Source organism: Tetrahymena thermophila, assembly GCF_000189635.1.
Source record: "Tetrahymena thermophila SB210 genomic scaffold scf_8254632, whole genome shotgun sequence".
NCBI lineage: Eukaryota > Ciliophora > Oligohymenophorea > Hymenostomatida > Tetrahymenidae > Tetrahymena > Tetrahymena thermophila.
The window spans coordinates 43,691-65,690 of record NW_002476401.1 but is presented as its reverse complement, the minus strand read 5'-3'; the positions used below and the strand labels follow the sequence as shown (position 1 = coordinate 65,690).

The 22,000-nt window shown below is 22.8% G+C and overlaps 8 protein-coding genes across 8 annotated transcripts; 4 read left to right on the top strand and 4 right to left on the bottom strand. All coding sequences in view use genetic code 6, as the record gives it.

The window, feature by feature from the left end:
* Nucleotides 1-179: 179 nt before the first annotated feature.
* TTHERM_001169509 (cyclic nucleotide-binding domain protein) lies at nucleotides 180-1,895 on the top strand (the record flags this gene model as incomplete). The annotated part of the gene is made up of 1 exon (XM_012797835.1): nucleotides 180-1,895. One exon carries the CDS (start codon nucleotides 180-182, stop codon nucleotides 1,893-1,895), a length of 1,716 nt encoding a protein of 571 aa, XP_012653289.1.
* A 516-nt stretch (nucleotides 1,896-2,411) lies between these two features.
* TTHERM_01169500 (HCaRG protein) lies at nucleotides 2,412-3,309 on the bottom strand (the record flags this gene model as incomplete). Its single annotated transcript, XM_001030045.3, has 6 exons — nucleotides 2,412-2,647; nucleotides 2,704-2,784; nucleotides 2,838-2,957; nucleotides 3,023-3,062; nucleotides 3,118-3,183; nucleotides 3,235-3,309. The coding sequence occupies 6 exons, from the start codon at nucleotides 3,307-3,309 to the stop codon at nucleotides 2,412-2,414; spliced, it is 618 nt and encodes a 205-aa protein (XP_001030045.3).
* A 1,409-nt stretch (nucleotides 3,310-4,718) lies between these two features.
* On the bottom strand, nucleotides 4,719-8,758 carry TTHERM_01169490 (DHHC zinc finger protein; the record flags this gene model as incomplete). Its single annotated transcript, XM_001030044.1, has 4 exons — nucleotides 4,719-5,797; nucleotides 6,000-6,110; nucleotides 6,212-6,352; nucleotides 6,982-8,758. The coding sequence occupies 4 exons, from the start codon at nucleotides 8,756-8,758 to the stop codon at nucleotides 4,719-4,721; spliced, it is 3,108 nt and encodes a 1,035-aa protein (XP_001030044.1).
* A 448-nt stretch (nucleotides 8,759-9,206) lies between these two features.
* On the bottom strand, nucleotides 9,207-9,539 carry TTHERM_001169489 (hypothetical protein; the record flags this gene model as incomplete). The annotated part of the gene is made up of 1 exon (XM_012797834.1): nucleotides 9,207-9,539. The coding sequence occupies one exon, from the start codon at nucleotides 9,537-9,539 to the stop codon at nucleotides 9,207-9,209; it is 333 nt and encodes a 110-aa protein (XP_012653288.1).
* A 1,153-nt stretch (nucleotides 9,540-10,692) lies between these two features.
* Nucleotides 10,693-11,958, bottom strand: TTHERM_01169480 (RING-H2 zinc finger protein; the record flags this gene model as incomplete). Its single annotated transcript, XM_001030043.1, has 1 exon — nucleotides 10,693-11,958. One exon carries the CDS (start codon nucleotides 11,956-11,958, stop codon nucleotides 10,693-10,695), a length of 1,266 nt encoding a protein of 421 aa, XP_001030043.1.
* A 1,507-nt stretch (nucleotides 11,959-13,465) lies between these two features.
* TTHERM_01169470 (hypothetical protein) lies at nucleotides 13,466-17,672 on the top strand (the record flags this gene model as incomplete). Its single annotated transcript, XM_001030042.2, has 2 exons — nucleotides 13,466-16,325; nucleotides 16,639-17,672. The coding sequence occupies 2 exons, from the start codon at nucleotides 13,466-13,468 to the stop codon at nucleotides 17,670-17,672; spliced, it is 3,894 nt and encodes a 1,297-aa protein (XP_001030042.2).
* A 1,429-nt stretch (nucleotides 17,673-19,101) lies between these two features.
* On the top strand, nucleotides 19,102-20,655 carry TTHERM_001169453 (ADP-ribosylation factor family protein; the record flags this gene model as incomplete). Its single annotated transcript, XM_012797833.1, has 1 exon — nucleotides 19,102-20,655. One exon carries the CDS (start codon nucleotides 19,102-19,104, stop codon nucleotides 20,653-20,655), a length of 1,554 nt encoding a protein of 517 aa, XP_012653287.1.
* Nucleotides 20,656-20,835: 180 nt separating this feature from the next.
* On the top strand, nucleotides 20,836-21,965 carry TTHERM_001169451 (hypothetical protein; the record flags this gene model as incomplete). The annotated part of the gene is made up of 5 exons (XM_012797832.1): nucleotides 20,836-20,864; nucleotides 20,920-21,023; nucleotides 21,084-21,243; nucleotides 21,297-21,889; nucleotides 21,934-21,965. The coding sequence occupies 5 exons, from the start codon at nucleotides 20,836-20,838 to the stop codon at nucleotides 21,963-21,965; spliced, it is 918 nt and encodes a 305-aa protein (XP_012653286.1).
* Between the last annotated feature and the right edge of the window lie 35 nt (nucleotides 21,966-22,000).

The following is a 22,000-nucleotide window of genomic DNA, read 5'->3' as shown; positions in this document are numbered from 1 at the left end:
AAAATTGATAAGAATAATTCAAAATATCATTTAAGAGAAGAATAAATAGTAAAATATTGCAAATAAATAAATTTTTGATTTTTTTAAATTACAAAAAATAAATAAGATATTCTACAAAAATTTTATATTTATTTTAGAAAAAAGTAAATAAGTAAGTAAGTAAGGAAGTAAAAACTAATATGAACACTGAAGAATAGTTTTTGAAAATTGAATTTTAGTAAAAGTTAGAAGAAGCTGATTACTTCTTCAACTTACCTTCTCCGGAAACAGCTCCTTACGATAACAAGTACAAGGCTCGTGAGATTTTATAAAATCTTTTAAAGCATCACTTTTTTGATAGCGATAATGAATTTAGAGCAGAATATAAAAAAATATGCCAAGCAATTATCAAGATGAAATTAGGTGAAAACTTCTCAGAAACTGAAGAAAACGGTTTAGCAGAGGGTTTTTATAGGTAGGCATTAGAGTTGTTTTAGTAGCTTTAATATGAAGATATGCGCCAATATTTTAACTATTTACAAGAGTTGTACAATATCTATGGTCTTTTGTGCATAAATAGAGATGAAAATGAAATGGGGTTGGCATTTTTAGGTAAAAGCAAAGAACTTTATACAAACTTACTTGCTTCACTCGATTGTTAAGAATTAGATGGTAAGAAACCAAAGACTATTGTGAATATTACTTCATAATTTAAAGATAGCGAAACTTAGCGCTTTTCATATGTTTATGAAGGAGGAGTATGTCCTACTAAGACAGAATCTCTTTACACTCATACATTATTTTATTTAGCTCAAGCCTACACTAAATTAGGGCGTCGTGAATAAGCTGCATAATATTGTGGTGAGACTATGAAACGTTAGCACGCAACAAGTACATATGAATTGAAAGATTTTTGTGTTAATTGCATCAGTTTAGCAGAATATTATCAAGGAATAGGAAATTTCGCTTAAGCTTAATATCTTCTTCTGGTTGGCGAGTCTATAATTCCTGAAGGAAAAAAAAGAAAATTAAGAGCTACTTTCTAAATGAGTCTTGGACATATGATGCTTGATTACATGACTTATAATGTGAAAGCACTTAAAAGTGATAACAAAGAATAAGAAATGTAAAATTTTGCTAAGATTATTAACAACAAAAATCTTTTCTTCGAGTCAGTAAAAACAGTACCATTCCCTAACTTAAAGGTAGCTAAAGATATGGAAGAAATAAAGAGTATTTTCCGTTAATCAAATACCTAATTTAAAAGAGCACTTGAGTATTTTAGATTAGATGGATTTGTAACTGAGCATATTTAAATTATTGATGGCCAAAGCTCTCTTTACAAATAGCTTATCGAATTAGAAGATAACTTTTAGTTAGTCATAGCCATGCTCGATAAGAGAGCCTAATTGCTTGAACCTATCTACAAAGAGCTTAACCCTAAAGCCTATATTGAAACCTGGTAAAAGATTCTAGTTGAACTATCTGAAATTTATCATGATATGTTTAACATTAACTTCAACGAACTATTTTTAAATACAAATAAGCCTCCTAAACAAAGCAAAATAAAAGAAATGAATAGTCAAGGCGAAAAAGCTATAACTTTATTCGAATAAATAGCTTAAATTTTACTGGATGATAAAGATGCATAGAAAGACACCAGCTATTACCACTCCATTGTTAATGCTAAGTTTAACAATGCAAAAATATATTCCAAGTTATACAGAGCTGAAAAGAAAGATAAGGTTGAAATGCTCACTAAATCTCTTAATACTTATAAATGGATATCAAAGTACATTAACGAAGAAGTAATTAAATTCGGTGCCTTAGATGGAATATTTTCATAAGAGCTTAAAATATGTAATGAAATGTGTGAACTTTTACCAAATAAAATTGATAAAGTAAACAACTCCTGATTATTTATTTCGTCATAAAATAACTAAAAAACTTAATATTTAATTCTTAAATAAATAAATAAATAAAAATGTATTATTAGCAAATAAATAAATAAATAAAATTTACTCTTTTTGTTTCACAAAAAATATTTTCTATTTTATAAAATTTTAATTTCATTTTTACACATTTAAATTATAAATAAAATAAAAGCTATGATAAAATCTTTAAAAAAAGAAATATATAACTACAAAGTATTAAATACAAATAAGTTTTTTAAAAAATTAAAACAAAAATATTATAATAAATGAGAGGTATTTATTTTATATTATTAAAAATTTTTATTTTATTTTTTGGTTTATTACATTTATCTATTTATTACTTAGACATTTTGGAAAAAAATATCACCCTCTTTTTTAAACACTGTACTTATTATAATTTTTATATATTTATTTAGTTTTACTCTTTTTAATATGTAAATTTAATACTAAATATCAATTATAAGAGAATTTACTGCATACAAAAGGTAATATTTTACATCAATATTTATTTAATATTTATTATGCTTTTTCTAATTCAAAAATTAATTCTTCTAATTTAGAAGGGAATGCAACGAATTCTACTGTTTTTGATTATCTTTATGGTTAATCATTATATTTGATTTATATGTTTGAAAAGAGGGATTCATTTGTTCTGTTTTCTTTTTCAACAAATTACTTTTCTTTTGATAAAATGAATTTATTAACACTATATTTTAAGTCCTGGACATTTGAAACTATTATTTTTAAAAATAGAATTAATATTTGATTAAATGATTATTATTTTTATTACTTCTTAGTGTAGATTTTAATTCTTTTAATTTTAGTTTTTCTTTATATGTTCTAAAAGTTTTAATAATCATTTCAACATTTTCTATTTAATAGCAATAAATATTAATATTTTAGATTGATGCAAATTCAATTTACCTTTAGGGAAACCCAAATCTATTAACTCCTTGCTAAGAACATTTTCATCTATGTCATAGCATACTGAATTTTTAATTATGAATTCCAAAGAAGCAATAATTGCATTAATTTCTTATGAATCTAATTTTAATTAAACAAGTATTAGCAATCTAAAACTCTTTAAAATAATAATAAAATGGTTTTACTGAATCCAGAGTTTTCTAGTGTTTTAACTAATTAATCTGACTTTATAATAAAAATAAAAATAATTTTATAAAAGCCTGCTTAAATTCTAAATTACATTATCAGCATCTTCTAAGTAATGTTAAATCAATGCATTCAAAACTAACTTCAACTTAATAGCTGTCTATTAATAATTTAGTTAAATTATTGGAGAAATCTTAAATGTTTATCATACTATTTTTGCTAAGTTGGATGATTCTGCTAAGAACCATTCAGGAATGCTTAATCCTCCGCAAAACTAAAATCTCATAAAAATATAAATATGATTGACTTGCTATTTATTAATTAAATTATTATCTAAAATCTGTAAAAGATATTTTTCTTAGATTTTTGTAATGTAATTTAAGATAAATAATAAAAGAATAGTTAATAATGAGTTAGAGCATGTATGATGTTTGATGAAATCAAAATACATTAACAAATATTTCTAAAAATCACAAAGTAATAAGTTATCAGGCACTCATAAAAAAATAAATAAATAAATAAATATATTTTAAGTTAAATTATTGTCATATTAACCATAAACAAAAAATTTTAAAACAATTCTTAAATACTAATTTTAAAATATTGATTTAAATTATAACAGAATAAAATGGAAAACCTAAACTCTATTTTAAAATAAGGTTTAAATTATTTGGTTTAATTTAAAATTAATTTTTTATCATTTATTAAATTAAAAAATAAAGTGATTCGTTCATTTTATAGTCATTTAAGGTAAAAATATTAATTACCATAAAAAATTTCTAATTTAGACTTTAATTTAAAGAATTTTATTATCTCAAATAAAATAAACAATAAGTTTATTGCTTTTTCAACTAATATCTAAGTAAAATTCTAAATATACTTAAATAGTTTCTTTTTACATCAAAAATAAAGTGGTTGGCTCATTTTATAGTCAATTAAGGTATAATTACCATAATAAATTTCTAACTTAAACTTTAATTTAAAGAATTTTATTTTATCAAATAAAATAAAAAATAGGTTTATTGCTTTTTCAACAATTATGTAAATTGAAAAAGTGAAATTCTAAATAAAATTAAGTATTTTCTTTTTACATCAAAAATAAAATTAAAAATGAGACTTTAAAAATAGGAAATACCTAATATCCTAATATATTATTTTTAATTTATAATTCATTAGATTAAAAATTTAAATTCACTTCAAGCAATCAAAATTTTTTCAATAATTTTAAAATTGCATTTTGAAATAAAGTAATTTTCAAAGCATGAAATTAAATAATCTTTAAAATTTTGTTATGAGAAATATTTTTTTTATTTAAATTATTGCAAGACTAAAATAAAAAGATTGAATGAAATAATATATGAGATGATTTGTTTTGATTAATTAATGATTAATTTAGAGATGACAAATAAATACATCAAAATATGATTAATTTATTAAATTATATATTTATTAAGCTATAATTATAACAGAGAATTTAATTACCATTTACAAGAAGCTTTATTATTATTACATATTTTTATAAATAAATTAGAGTAAGGTTCTTAAATTGTTATTAACTATTTTATTTTATAGCTTTATTTAAAAATTATTTATTTATTTATTGGTTCATTTATATATGTTAAATAAGTATTTATTTATTTATTTAGTTTTGAATTAGTTAATTAATTAATTATTATCCATTTTTTCAGAAATTACTCAGGAATTGTTTATACACATTTATTAATTGTTTAGAGTGTTTGTAGTATGAGATTTAAAATATAAATTATTTGAAATTAATAGCTGCTGTTATTATGCTTGTAATGTAAATTGGTTTTTTTCGTTCTTTGATTGAAGTTGCTCAGCATTTTGGTTTTTTTTTGAAAGAAGTTTTTCTTACTATTTTATAAATAGACAATGAATTTATTGAGGACCTGGAGTTGTATAAAAGTGCTTCTTTTAGACAACAAATTAAATGTCAACGGAATCTAGCTGCGGCTTATTTTAATAGAGGAAAGAGTTGTGAGAGATGAATTGAGATTTTTTAGGTATTAAGGGCTGATAATTGCTGTTGTTATGATCAGGTCTAATTTTATGGCTAAATGTGATTTTTTCATAAACTTAGTTTTTATTTAGATTCATTGAGGCATTTTATTTTTTTTTTTAGGAAGATGCTGCTAAAATATCCTCAAATTATTATGGGTTATGATAAATTTAGATATTGCAGTAGGGATAGCTATTGTTTACAGCTTGATTGTTTTATTTATCAAAAGCCTCCCTTTGTTGATCATTGCTTTTTATTTCGAACTCGGTCATTTCAAATATGCTCTCGGGTAATTTAGGTTCGTTGATTGTTTAAAAATTTTTATTGAGGTTTTTATTTGATTGAAGTTGACCTTGTGTGAATTGGGTGATTATCGGAAGAGTGTTGCTTTCCAAAATAGGATTAACGAGTTAAATTTAATTAACTCCATTTAGATTTTAGATATCTCCAGTTTGAAGTTGCTAGTTATCATGTAAATCCTAAATGTTTTGCTCATCTTTTTCTTAGCTGTAGATATTTTTTAAAATTTCTTGTTAAACTTCTTTATTGTCTTTTTTTTTGAGTTTGGCTAGTTGGTATTAGAGCTCTTTAGCCCTGTAGATTGATAAATTGTGCTGATCTAGAATCAGCCGAGGATCAAAAAGAGATTTTGCTGTCCCACACCAAACTGGCTAATTTCGATTTGAAATTTATGTATTTTGCAAGTTATTCTCTTAATTACGACCAAGTCTCTCTTTTGTAGTCTTCCCTTTTACTTTAATTAAATTTAAAATTTATAATTAAGTTTTTCAGAATTTATCAAAATCATCAGAAATTTAATTAGAAGATTATCGAAAGTTTTAATTTATTTTTTATTTGCTTCATTCTATAAAAATCTTTTAAATTGAACTTGAATATTTTATTCTTCTAATTTATATTTATGAAAATCAAATAAAAAAAGAAAATGTTTTATTTACTTAAAAGAAACACATGAAAAGTGCATAAACCGAGCACAGGACAAGTGAGTATAATTGTGGGAATACCCAAAAAGCAGAGCAAAATGAACAAAAGTGTAGAATTTTTAATTACTAGTTTTTATATAAAATGTTATTTTAATTTTATAAATTAAATTTTAGGTACAAATTAAATTTTAGTTAGAATGATATTTAAAATTTAAATTTTAAATTACAAATTGATTCGTCGACGCTTCCTTCACTGATCCCACTTTTAAAATTTGAAAAAAGCATGATTAGGAAGCCTGATATTTCACCGATACTAAGCAAAACTAATGATATAAGGAACCCAACGAAATACCTATAATTTCTTCTACCTATTAATAAAATGAATTAGCTTTTATATTAATTAAAATAGTAATAGTTTTTTTCCACCACTCATTAAAATGTAATGATAAATTTATTACAGTTGCAGGGTCATATAATTTTTAGTAACCTCAAAAATTATTAATTATTTATTTATTTACAATGAGATTTACACATTTTAATTATTAGCTTCAAAAATTTTGAAGTTTAAATTTGTCCTTGTTCATTTTTTACAATTTTTTAAATAAAACATTTTAAAATAAAAAATCTAAGCAAATTTAGAAATAATTTAAATTCATTTAAAATTTATTTCTTCCTTCAAAATAATTCAGATTTTATTCTCTAAACTAAAAATTAAATTTTCTTTGTATTTTTCTAATTTTCCAAACAAAATGTTTATTCTAGATTAAGCAAAAATACTCTTTTTTTATCGATTTATTTCTGTATTTTGTCAAATAATTTTTTTATTTTACAAGTTTTAAAATTGTTTTAAAAACCAAAAATTTCATTTAAAATTTTGTGTTTAATTATGTTTTTGAACCATTAAAATATTATAAATTATTAAAACTTTATTATCTATCTATTATAAAAATGAATTTAAAAAAATTTTATAGCAAATGTATTCAGAAAATTTTTTTACCTATGCAATTATTTACAAAGGGACAATGATGGTCAAAGACTTCTACACAATTGCCACAGTCTTTGCAATGAGAAGCTCTCTCTGGCCGGTATATTTTACAGGTTTTACAAAATTTTCTTTTTTACTTTTTATTTGGTTTAATTGATTTTTATTGCTTTTCATCAGGGAGCTGCTATTGTAGTTAATTTTTAGACTTTGAATTAAGAATATCTGGATTTTCTTATTGATTATTCAATTTATTTAAATTTATTTCAGGAACATTGTGATTTTCCTATTCCATATTAACAATTTCAGAATAAATATTAATTTATTAATTTAAATGTTAAGATTTTTTTTGTATTTGGGGTGGAGGTTATGTAGAAGCTATATCGATTTCGGATTATCTCGCCACTCCTTCTGATTCACACAAATTATTTATTTAAGATTGAAAACCAGAATTTTAATTATTTGTTATTTAAATTTCCTTATTTTGTTCTTGTTTTACTCCCTTATCTTCAATATCAAGATTACATATTTGCTAAATTTCAGCTTACTAAATTTATGCTGCTTCTTCACCTTTATTTTTATAAACTTAAAATACAGAGGCTTTTTTATTTTTATCTTCATCTAGAATCTAACCATCAGCTATATCATAACTTGAATGATTTTTATTTCTTTGACTAATAACGTGATTCATTTGATTTGGAAATATATCAAAGTTAATAAGCTCTCTTGAATTTTTTTTGTTTGCTTGAAATGTAGTTTTTTTATTAAGTTCTTGTTCTTATTCTTCTTTTTGAATGAAGTTCTGGTAAACTCTATTGTCTGGAAATATTTCCAGTAACTTTTTTCGTGGAATAATTCCAGGTTCAGTGAAAGTAGTCAGTGAAAAGAGAGATATGGTAGTTACAAACAAAATGATATCAATGATAATAAGAGGAGGCCCAAAATTTATCCAAACATAGGGAGCAGCTAAAATAAAGAAAGCACATGATATGCCTACTATCAAACTCCATGTTAGCGTATATTAAAGATTGTCTGTCTTTGGACCCATCATCAGACGGCCATCCCAAAAAAATCTATTGTTCCCACACCAAATTTGGTAAATACGAACAAGGGAGTCATCTATACTCTTCTACTTATTCTATTTATACTCTTACATATCAGTTTCATTTTCAAATTTTATCAAATTTTAATTTTAAAATATTTTATCATCCTTAATTTCTTTTGCATCATTTTCTACACCTTCAACTTCTAGCAAATATTTTGCCTTTAAATCATCATGCTAATTATTATTCATCTCTTTTTCTTTCTACATTGATTTTTCTTAGAAGTTTTCGCTTTAACTCTTCGACTTAATATCCAACAAATCAAATTGATTCTTAGAAATTTATCTAACACTTTCTTAGTTTCTTTCTGCATTAAAATATTAGTCAGCTTTTCCAAAATCTAATTGAACTCCTTTTAAATCCTGATTTATATTTCTTATTAAATTGAATTCTTCATTTTTAATACCCTCTTTTCTACTTATAATATCTTCGTTAAATTAATCAACTTCTTCTATATATAACTCGTTAGCACGGGCTTAGTTGCTAATTGATGCTATTTAATTGAAATGGGTTTGTTATTTCTAAGAAGGAGGCGGAGGAGAGTGAAATTCCTATTTAAACATATTCTCCATATTTTGGCCATTTAAAATCCTTGCTTTTGTTTCTGATTTCATTTCTGACGCAAACTAATCCTCTTTATTAGAAAATCCATCCTATCCTTCATCACAGTGAGTAATAGGAGAATGCATAAGTGTTCAGAAATGAACCCAATTCTATATCACTCGTCTGCTATTGAAAGAGTAATTGGATATTTTGCAAATAACTTATCTTTGAAAAAAATTAATATATGCGAAATTAATTGTCTTTTCTAACTTTGTTGTTAATATTTTATATTATAATTTTTTTTTCTTTTGTTTTGATAAATATTATTAAATTTCCTTACAAAACATATAAATACTCATCTATACTGACTGATTGTATATAATATGCATACAATTATTCATACACATATATTATACATTTCATTTTTGTTTGTTTGCTTGCTTGCTTGCTCGTAGGATTGCTAATTGATAAGTTAATTAATTTGATTGATGATTCGCTTGACTGATTATTTGGTTTTTTAGTTAATTAATCATGTCTTTGTGAATTATTTGTTTCGATGTTCCTTGTACATTCTCAGAAAGATCAATTAATTAATCAATAGAGTTGTTTGTATACTTTTTTACTTGTGCTTCTTGTAATTTATGTTATTGAATATATTTATTTGATTTTTTGTAATTAGTATTAAGCGTGATATTAATATTTAAATTCTTTTCTAATAAATACCAATTTCTAATGAATTATTTATGATTCCTACAATTTAGTTATTTGCCTAAATTTTTTTTGCATCAAACATTTAATATCCCTTTTAAAGTAAATTAATTATTTTTTTATCCAAAAATTTACTTGAAGAAAACTCTTTTTCATTTTCAAAAGTAAAAGTTGATAGATTATTGTAATTTTTAATACAAATATCTTTGTTCGATGCATTACATTTATTTCTAAATTAAATTTTCAATATTTCCAATAAATAAGTCAGATGATTTTCTATCTTATTTAGTTAATTAATTTTTCTTTTATAAAAAAAATTAAGTAACAATAAAACTGCCTTTATTACAATTTACTTTCTTCACTTTCCGTTCTTAAATAAATTGGTTGATTTTATCTTTGGTCAGATAAAAATTACATTTATTTATTTATTTATTTATTTTTCCTTAATTTTAAATAAATTTTGTTCCACTTAAATCCACAAATAAAGTGAAAAATAAATATTTAATTTTGATAAAAATATCTATCTTTTTATAAAGTACTTTCCTATTAAAATTTTCTTGTCAACATTTTTTGATCATTTAAAAAAAGTAAAATACCTAAAAAAAAAGTCATTTTTAAGTTCGAAGTAAGGATAAAAATGAAATTTTCTTTTTAATTAAATGCTCTTAGTAAGTTATAATTACAAAAATTTATCTCAATAATTTATACTTTAACATAGATTTCATATAGAACTATTGAATAGATTAAAAATAAATTCCTTCTAACTATCTCTCAAATACTTAGTTAGACCTACAAGTGATCAAAAAATAATTAATTTTTGAGTGATATTTTACATTTAGAAAGTAATTAATCATCTATTATAAAAGTAATGAAAAATTTATAATTTTGGTACTGAAAGAAAACTTTCTGAGACTTTTTTTCTTATTACTGTTTAATAAATTTATTTAAACATATCCTTCAGTTAAATGCAATTTAAAGAATATTATAAAAAATATAGATTGAGCATTATCAAAAAATCAAAATCTAAAAAAAAGAAATTACAATTTCTAAATTAAAATACTATTTAGGATTGTATTAAAAACCCAATTTAATAGTTTTTTAATCAAGAGACAATTTGTTTAGTGATACATTAATTTTTTTGAGTGATTTACAAATTTAGTAGTTTTTTTTATTATTCACACAAATAATATTATTGAAAATAGAGAATTACAAGATATCTCTATAATATTGATGAGACAAAAAACATATTTTACAAATTTTAAATATATTTCTTTAGAAAATAGTAATTGATTGATTGATTTATTTATTTGGTGGGTTAGTATTTTAAATTATTATAAATTAATTATTTGCTCCTATTTTGTAAAAGATATTTTCATACTATTTAATTGCTGCGACAAGAAGGACACTAACCCTTCAAGGCAACCCATTTTTGTAAGCAAGAATGGTGGAAATGATGCTATGGAGAACATTTTAATACTGTTATTTTATCATTCTCTTAGTAGTTATTAAGACAGACAGCACATTGGTTATTAGAAATTTAATTTTAAATGCTACTGTAAGATACAGAACTTAAATTTTTAGCACGAAATTCGTTTATTTGTTATTATTTTTATTATTTATACTTTCCATGAACATACTTTCCTAAAAAAATTAAAAGAAGAGCTAATATGATTGTCAAGAAGAATCCCAAAAAGGTGAGACAGAGGAATATCACCAAAAATAGGAAGTAAATTGGCAAGAAGAGATATATAATTGTATATTTTTCAAACACATGGCAAAATTGCTCATCGTCATAGCGAATTATAAATATAACACTTATTAAGAACAAGAAGTAATAGGAATATTTTAGTATCTTCATAAAATAAGCAACATAAGGCATAAGATTTCCAATTGCTGTTTCTAATTCAAACATTTCGTATGAAGGAGCTTATTAAATTTGAGTAATTGCTTCAATCTGTGTAAATCTGCCAAAAAATTGCTACGAAGACTAAAGAGCTTCCCTTTTAGACTTAATTATATCTTTCCCAACAGATTTCACTTAATCATCATAATGCTGCTTATTAATTTTATAGCGAATTTCATATATTTTGAATATAAATTGAAGATCTAATATCCCACTTATCACATCTCTTAAGAAGGCAAAAATTAATAGCGTGTGAATACTTGATTTTTAGCAACTCATTTCAAACAAAAGCTTAAAAAGAAGACCTAAAACAAGAATAACTCTACTTATTTTTAACATTAATAATGATATCTAATATGCCAGGAGATATTTGATTGGTAGTTCTAATTTGCTCAACGCAACAACCAATAATTTACTTACAGTAAGATCTTTATTCTATTTTGTTTTAGCATTGCTTCCATTACTTGTAGATTCCAGTCCATCACTTTCTCTGTCACTTTACTATCCTTCAGAGCTATTCTAATCTTCATTGCCGCTTGTTTGCTTTTCCTAAAAATTTTGAATTTAAGCTTTCTCTTTTTCATTATCAAATCTAAATTGATAGTCTGAGCTATCTAAGTCGTTAGTTGTTTCATCAGATAGCTTGATTTATTTAGTTTAGCTATCATCTAATTCTTAACCAGACTCAAAATCTGCATCTTCCTCATCTTAAAATCTAGAAAATTTATGGCTCATTCTAATTACTTTTTAATTTGCAAATATCCTGAAAAATCAAAAATATCTTTACGAACAAAATTGCACAATTTTTATGAATTTAATTAAATTAAAAATTTAAATAAGTTGATAGCAAACCAATAATATTATTCATTCATAAATTATCAATAAATTCATCATAACTCTTTCGAATTATGCCAAACTCAGAAATTAATAATATTTCCATCATTGTTTTAATCTTTTTTGTTACTAAAATTTATTTATTTATTAATGTTCAACTAAATCCAAAAGGAATTAGATGCCATTTTTTAATAAGATTTTTGGTTATTTCTTAAACCTTTAAATTATGAAATTATTTTTACAATCAATTTTATTAATGTAGTAATATAATTTATAAAATTTGTATTTTAAAATTAGATAAAGTTATTTCATTAAAAGAACATTAAAATAAATTAAGAAATTTTAGTTATTTTAAATAGTATAAATTCTTGAAAATATATATGCTAAATATTGTTAAAAATGTAAATTAACCTATAAAAATAAAAACTACATGGTGTATTTAATATCATAATGAAACTAACCCCATAACTCGAAATAATTTTTTCAATTTTAAGGTTAGAGGGTACACATTATTATATGCTAAAATTTATATTTTTAGTTACTATTGCAAAATGATTTATATCTTTTTTAAGATTATTATTATATGAAATTCTCCCTAAAAATTAATAAAAAATTTTTGTTTTAATAAAATTATTTTTAAGTCAAATAAGTTATTTCAGATATTATGATTTCAACAAAATCATATTTTATTTCTTATATACTTAAGTTTTTTCTTTCTTTTTATATAATAAGATCCTTTATCAAAAACATTGATAAGGAAATAATAACAACTATGTAATACTATATTATGCTTTATAATTGAGATTTTATAGATAAAAAATACTAATAAAATAATATATTCAAATCATTTTAAATTTCTAAATAATAAATTTTTTTATTTTTTTTAAGTTTATTTTTGAAATAGCTTTGAAAGAATTATTGTTTTATTATGCTATTTTTAATTTTTATTAATAATACAATTAATGAATTAAAATTTTAGAAATACCTATTTTTCTGTTAATTTTTCAAAAGTCATTTAATTTCTATTTATTTTTATTATAAATGGATCAACAATTATTTATATCATTTAAAAGCAATTTTATGCAATTTTTAGATTAATTTATTCTTTTTTCGTTAGATTTAATTTCAAATAAAGTAAAAATCTAATGAATGGCATACTTATTATAAATATAATATATTATTTCTCTCTTTAAAGATTGCAAAGCATTTAATTAATTAATAAATAAATAAGATCAACCAACAGTCAAATTTTTATAGGATTTTCATTTAAAGAATATTTATTAAGAAATAAATCCCTATATTTATAAATATTGAAAGTACTAGTAGTGATTAATTTGAAGGAGAACTAAATAAATTAAACAGCATTTTTGAATTATTCTTCATACAATAAATTACAAGACTAACACAAATGCAGTAGCTCACGGGTAATTAATAAACACCAACCTCTGCAAGTCAGTATGCATCAGCAAGGTCCAATTCTATGTATAATATTACTAAACCAGAAGGGTTGTGTATGCCAACTCCTAAGCAATCATTTATTGCTAATAATATATCTTTTGGAAGAGATACATAAGCAATAAGCTATAAAGCTAAGCCTTGCATTCTAACATAACAATAGGCAATTCAAACAGATATTTACAAATAATTAGCAACTCCTTCTAGCATAATTGGTCCTTTATCTTCTAACTCTACCAGTAAAAGTATCAATAATTCAGCTTAAAAAACAGTTAATTAGTTTAATGTTGCATAAACAGCAGCAGGGCAGACCTATCAGTAAAATGTTTAGGCAACTAGCTCTAGCGGGTTTAGCATTAACAGTTTAAATAGCCAGCAATAGCAACAAAATTTATCATATCAATATAATTCCTCACGTAATAATAGATAACCGTCTCATGTTTATTCTTCAAATGCGTAAAATTTGATCGTCCATCCTATTGGTGATATAGCTCATAAAATTGGAATCACTTCACTCACTTTTGAAAAAAAGCCTGCCTCGCAATAATTAAAGGAGAATAATGAAAACTGTTTAGGAGTTGTTATTTAGAATCTCAAGCAGTATGCTGGTTAATTAGGACCTACTTTGGTTTCAAATAAAATGATTCCTTAACAAATTCCTTTTATTTAAAGTCCGTTGAAAACCTCTTTGTAAAGTTCAGGTAAGAAAACTGACAAAATTGTAAATGTTTAAATTCTTTCACAGAATCAAAATATATAAAATGCAGTCTTATAGAATTAACAATTAAATGCTTAGGATTAAGCTGCTTTAAAGATCGCAGAAAAGGAAGCTTAGAAGGAAAAAAATTTAAATTTATTTAAAGAATCTAGCATCAAGTTTATTACAAACACAGATTTGGAAGCGGAATTAAAAGATTTAGCTCATTTGTTAAAGAGAGACAAAGATATGTATGGGTCAAATATCATGCTAACTACAGATAGAGAATAGGTAATTCCAGAAATGAAAATGGAAATAGAATTACTAAAGGAATAAAATGATGCTCTTAAAAGTAAAGTAGACGAATTAACTTTGTTGGTGAATGATAAAGAAATGTAGAAAATTTTAGAAGAGAAAAACTTTTAAATAAAATAAGTGAATGCTGATTATGAATAACTTGCTGAAAAATATGCATCGATTGAGAAGGCTTATGATTTAATGCACATAGAATATGATTCTCTGAATTAAAAATATTTGGAGTTGCAGTCTTCGAGAAGTCCAAGAGACACAGAAAATGTTGATTTAGTTCAGGAATTAGAGAAGAAAGTGCTTTATATGGAAGAAAAAATGAGAGAAGATGAGATTCAGAGCAATAAGATGAAGATGGTTGTTTTAAAATAGGAAGAAAGTATCAGCATTTTGGAGAATTTAGTTAGAGAAGCGAGAGAAGCATAATTAAATGCAGAAAAGCAGCTAACTGATGAGCTAACAAATCGTTCTCAAAAAGAAACTCAGATATCAGAAAGGTATGAAACCTAGAAGACAGAATTAATTTTATTAAACAATAAAATTGAAATGTTAAAGTTAGATGCAGAAAGAATATGCAAAGAAAAATATAATTTAGAAAAATTGGTTGATAATTTAAAAGTTGAACACGAAGAAAAACTCAAAGAAGTCAAAATGGAGATGAAAAAAAAGATTAAGGAACTAAAAAAAACCAATTAAAATCTTGAAAAAGAGATCAGCATGAAAGAGAACAATCTGTTATAAATTGAAAACGAAGGAGTTATTCTCTCAAAAAATACAAATGCTCTATCAGATAAAGTTTTGGAGCTGCAATCTTTACTTGAAAAAAAAATTGAAGAAGTGAGGGAAAAGGATAAAGTATTGCAGGAAGAATAAAATAAATATGATTTGCTAAGTCAAGAGTTGCAGACTTAACGTTAAAGTTTTGAAGTCACAATAAACTAATTATAAAATTCAAATAAATCGATTTAAGAATAATTATTAAGAAAAAACATCCTCCTTGACTCTGCCAGTGTGAGTTTTGAAGTGAATCAGAAGTGTTTGATAAAAGAAAAAGAAGAAGCCTTAGAAAAAATCATCAAATGCAACGAAGAAATATCTCATTTAAAGAAGACTCTTGAAGAATAATAATTTAAAAATGAAGATCTTTAGGAAAAAATCAATGATTTAAGACTATAAAATGAAAATATGCTTCTCCAAGCAGAAAAGCTCAGAAGTGAAAACCTTGAATAAATGAGGATTTTCTAAGATACTTAAAAAAGTCTAAACAACAGAATTGATTAGCTTATTTCAGAAAACAACAAGCTCTAACAAACAGAGTTGTTAAATCTCAACGAAAGATGTGACAAATTTAACTTAATGTTTTAACAACTCTAACAAGAAAAACTCTAGTTAATTTAAGACAATTCAATTATTGTCTAAGATAAAATCACACTTAGCGAAAAAGTTAGAGAGCTATAATAAAATAATATTGATCTCCTTTCCAAAATTCATAATTATGACAATTAAAAAAATAAAGAAATAGTTGAGCTTAAATATGAATTAGATTAACTAATTAATTAAAAAGATAAGCTGAAATAAGAAAATCATTTGTTAGAGTAGGAAATATAAGAATACAAAAATAACATAAACTCTTACAAGGAGCAAATCAATAGCTTTATAGTTGAGATAAACCAATTCTAACTTTAACTAGACACCTTGAAACAAGAATCTCGTCTAAAAACTGAGCAAATTCACCAACAAGAAAACCTCATCCTCAACTAAAAGAATCAAATAGATACCTTAGTAGAAAAGAGCTATCTAGATTAAGGTAATTTATTATTACATTTTCAGCCTTTCATTATTTTGATTTATTTATCTTCTATTTTAATATTCATTCTTTTATTTTAGAATTTTATTTACTATTTTTAATATTTTATTTAGATAATTAAAATTTTTTAGTTATTTAAACTAGAATAATTTTAATGTTTTTAAATAGCAAAATAAAAAAGCTTTTACAAAACATTTTTACTTTTAATTTCAAGTTGATTTTTATGAATTAAAATAGATGTTTCGAATAAATAATATGAATATTTCTTTATTAAATAATACATTTATTGATTATTTATAATATTTTAAAATAGAATCTGAAAGATTGATTGACTACAAATTAAAAGAACTTGAAGATGAAAAGATAGCATGTAATTAGAAATATGAAAATGCAATTCAGAACTTAAGGATTAATGAGGAGTAGCTTCGTTCATTGTCAATTCAATTAAATTAGAAAAGTGAATAAGTTAAAATACTCGAGGACTATAAAAATGTTCTTACTCAGGAAAAAGAATAATAATTGGTAGAAATAAATAAATGCCATTTATAAATAAATAAACTTTCTGCTGAATTAAAAGAAGCTGAGTAAAGTCTTTAAGCAGTTTAAGATAAATGCAAGGATTTATAGGTTTCTCTCAATTCTGCTTCAGATTAGATATTCAATATTAAATAACAATATTCTTAAGAACTAATAGAAAAAGACTAAATGATTTTATAATGCAAAGAATAACTGAGATATTAATGCATGAATTAAATCGAATAATCTCAGGTGCTAGAAGAAATGACCAGTGAAATCGAAAAACAAAAAAATTTAGAGCAATAAGTTTAAAATTTAAGAAAAGAAAATGAAAAACTAGAATTAGAACAGATTAAGTTACTGAAAGACAATGAAATTCTTAGATTACATTTAATCTAAAAGCAGCCTGATAACTGTTAAATTGAACTGATTCTTGAAGAACATAATTAGATTCTAACAGAATATCATGAGGAAATTTAGAGACTAAAAGATAAGCTACAACAAAAATAATAAATACTTGAAAAATTTACAAACAAGATATAAATTTAGTCAGATAAAATAGCAGAAAACGAAAAAGAGATTTCTAATTTGCAGTCATTTATTGCTAATGGCAAAAAACACTATGAAAATTTAATTGAGGAGTATTAATTAAAAATGGATCAGATGTAATAATAGAACACTTAGTAACAAATAGTTTTGAACAACTAAATTCATCTTCTAATGCAAGACAAGCAGTAAATGAAATCTCATTTGGATTAAATCCAAAAAGAAATGTCTGATATAACTTAGCTTTCACTTAAAATGAGTTAAATTCCTTAGACAAGGTAATGAATTTAATAATCAAAAATGCTTGAAATATATCAGATAGATATATAGATTCGATTCTTCAAACAGCCAGAAAATTGAAAATTTATATAATTTTATATAAAATACTAAACTATTTATCATTTACAATTCTATCTATAAATTAATTACTAAAACAATATCAAATATAAAACTATTTATGTTTATTATTTTATATCAGTTGCATCCACCATATTATTTTATAAATTTATTCAAATAATTTACATTTATTTATAGCTAAAAGCCTAATTAAAATCTAATGGTATGGCAACCTCTATCTAGATATTTATTAGGCTGGGTTTTTAAATAAAAAATATTCTTTTTAAAATTATTTTATAATAGAACTTAGTTATGCGAATCATCCATTAAGATCAAGTAAAAGTCTCTTTTTTACCCCCCTTTTCTTAAAATATTCCAATTGTAATTTTTCTTTTCTTTTTAATTCTTAAGTATTATATTTAAGATACTGAGAAAATTAATTAATGAATTTTCAATGAAATCTTAGGATTTTAATTACTTTTTGAAATAGAAAAATTAGGAAAAATGATAAAAAAACATAATAAAATGAATAAATTAATGAATTTTAAATGAAATATTAGGATTTTAATTACTTTTTGAAATAGAAAAATTAGGAAAAATGATAAAAAAAACATAATAAAATGAATAAATTAATGAATTTTAAATGAAATCTTAGGATTTTAATTGCTTGAAGTAGAAAAATTAGGAAAAATGATAAAAAAACATAATAAAATGAATAAATTAATGAATTTTAAATGAAATATTAGGATTTTAATTGCTTGAAGTAGAAAAATTAGGAAAAATGATAAAAAAACATAATAAAATGAATAAATTAATGAATTTTAAATGAAATATTAGGATTTTAATTACTTGAAATTGAAATAGAAAAATTAGGAAAAATGAGAAATAAAACATTGTATAGTAAGGAAACTATTAAAAATATTAATACTTATTTTCTTAAGTTTTACTTTTGATAAAACTGACTGTGAATGTTTTAAATAATTAATCCATTTCTAGAACTTTAATTTGTTGAAAATATTTTTATCCATAATAAAATCTTTTTTTAAGCTTATTTATTTTTAGATTATTTGATTTAAATCAAGATATTCTTGTTAATTTGTTTAAATAAGAAAAAAAATTAAATAAAGGATAATAAGTGAAATTTGAGGATTTTTATTAGTTTTGAAATAGAAGAATTTGTATAATTACAATTTAATTAATTAATTTGTATTTATAAAAATAAAAGAATTTTATTTTCAAAACTTTAATAAATATTAATGCAAATTCATTTTAGGTAAATACTCCAAAATTAATTAAACAAAAAGAATATAATAAATTAATAAAAACAAACAAATAAGAGAGCAGAAAAAATATTAAAAATACACTTAATAAGAAAAAAATGTAATAATAACCAAAGAAAGAATTAAAAACTTGCTTAATTCACAAAGAAAAAAAAATAATTTATCTGCAAGTCAATAATTTCAAGCAAAAATAAATAGGTGGATGTAAAAAATGTGTGACCTCTGAAGATCTCAATGGAACAAATTTAATTTAGGTGAGTGAAGTATTTGATTTTCTAAATAATGAAAATTAAATTTTGAATAAATTTCCTTATCTATAAGAATAAGAAATCCTTAAAACCTATAAAAATGAATTAACTTCATAAGATAACAAAAATCCTGATTAAGAGATAACAAAATTTTTTGCAGATTTTAAGAGCTAAATGATTAGCTTAATTGAAAGATAAGAGAAATCTGTTATATAAAAGGTTTAATAGAATTATATAGATAAAGTATAACTTCTTAAAACCTATAATTAAGTTTGTTAAAAAGGTTAATTTAAAGATTAATTCTTAAACTATATGACAGATAATCAAGATAATGGCTTGAATCTATCAAAATTCATTAAATCATTGAATGAAAACTCATCAAAAAATGCTAAAATTTTAAATGAATAGCTAGAAGCCTTCAAAAACACTCAAGCAATCTTGAAATAATAACTATCAATTCAGGAAAAATTAAAAAGCTTCACTGTTCAGCTTGCTGAAAATGTTTTAAAGACTTTTACATTTGATAGGAGTGATAATTATCAACAGTAAATATCAAGCATTTAATAAACCTTCTTACATGATTAGTTTGAAACCTATAATCAACTCTTTTAATAGTTTACTTTACGTCAAGCTAATTAAATCGAAAAGAATAAACTAATTTTGTCAATTATGAAGTAAGATCCTTATTGCATTTCACTAGAATTAATGAAATTATAATAGAACATTTTAAAATGTGATGTTCAATTTAATAATTATACAAAAGCTAACATTTCTAGTAATGACATTTTAATTGTCAAACAAAATATTAATAAATTTAAAGAAAATGTTTATTCCTTTACAGATTGCTATATTTAAGAGTATATAAGTAAACTATGCTAATAAAATAAACTACCTTTAGACTGTGCTAATTCCTAGCCTCTTTAAATAAAATAAACTGAAATTTAATATGCCTAAAGTGCACCTCCTTTCAATAACTAATAAATAGATTTTAATCCAAAATTAATTTCTATTTATAGGTTTTTACAAATCAAAAACTCTGAAAAAAACATGAGATATTAAATTAAACTTTAGTTAAAATTAGATTAAAAGAATTCAAATAAATATCTATTTGCTGTTGAATCTTAAAGCAATCTTAAATCATAAACAAGAATTTCCTAAGTATTTCAAGAGTTGTATTTCAACAATTAAATGAATAAGACTAATGATATTATTGAAATAGACGGTGAGAAGATATTAAATTATGAATTCTAAATCTATTTGAAAGATTAAACACTCTATCTGTAAGATATGAAAAATAAAGCAAATAATAGTGAATGCAAATTACACTAAAACCAAGATAATTGCTTATAAATTAAAGTATATAACATTAAATAAATTATAATTAATGAGTTTTAAAAGGTTTGAATTAAATTAAATATATGAAAAATGTATTTTTTCATTTTTTTATTGTAAAGTAATTTTTTTATTTATGGGTATATAGACGACTGTTTATATTCATTTAGTAATTTTGAATCGAAAGGTTTAAAATGTTTTTTTTCATCAATTACTAGATAGACGAAAGTCTAATTAATATTTGTATTAAAAATGGAATTAATTCGACATCTACCCTAATTGTTTCAGATTACAAAAAAACGATATCATCTATTGTGACCTATCATTCTAAACTAGGAGGGTTAATATAAATACCTCTTGTAAAATTTGTGAACCCTTATTAGAGGACTTACAGTGTATTCATCACTGCTAATTTATTATAGCGCTTCTTCCTTTCTAAGGTGAGATTCTGATAGCCAGTCTTCTTTAAAATTGCCCCATTTTTTTTTAATTATTTATAGATTTTTTCAACTGTGTCTAAAGAAGAAGAGCCTTTATTTCTTTACTTTTTAATTTACTTTATTAGTTAAGACAACTTTTAATTGAATTGCCACTAGCTTTATTAGAAATAATGACTCCTTTTGAAAAGAAAAAGAACTCTAGGCATTGTTTTTATTTTAAGTAAATTTTTCTTGTGATTGAATTTTTTTTAAAGACTAATTATTATAATGTAGCAATCTACGAATTATTATCTCAAAACGATACTAAGCTATACTTTACACAATACCTAATTCATTTAATCAAAAAAAAAAAAAAATCAGAAAAAATAAGCACAGATATTATCATATTTAGAGATAAATTTTTCTTTACATACATTATAAAAAATTATTTATTAATTAAAAAATGAAGAAAAATAGTAATATAAAAAGTAAATAATTAGAAATTATGAAAACAAGTGACTTTATTAAAGGCTTAGTTATTAAATATATGGATAGCAGTAACTATTCAAGAATAACATCAGAGAAAATATCACAGATTATAACCAAATATTAAAGACCAAATTAAAAGGTTGATGAAAGGTATTAGTCTTAATTTAATGTCTCTCATGCAACCTATTTAAAAATTTATGAATAATTTAAACCATCTTTGTCTTATTAGTATAGAAGAACATAAAATGGTGGACTAAATCAAAGTAACGTAATGCTAAAATATAAGAATTTAAATTATATTTAATTATTTCAATAAATACAACTTTTAAAAATTTATCTAAATAGTAGGTACTAACTATATAATATTAATTTATACTAATTTTTGTTTATATAAAATTGTTTACTTATTTTATTAGTTTTTTGTTATTTAATTAATAAATAGATTTTAGTTTTTTTTCATTTTAATTACATTGATGGTGCATTCGAAATTAAATTATGTTACGACTTAG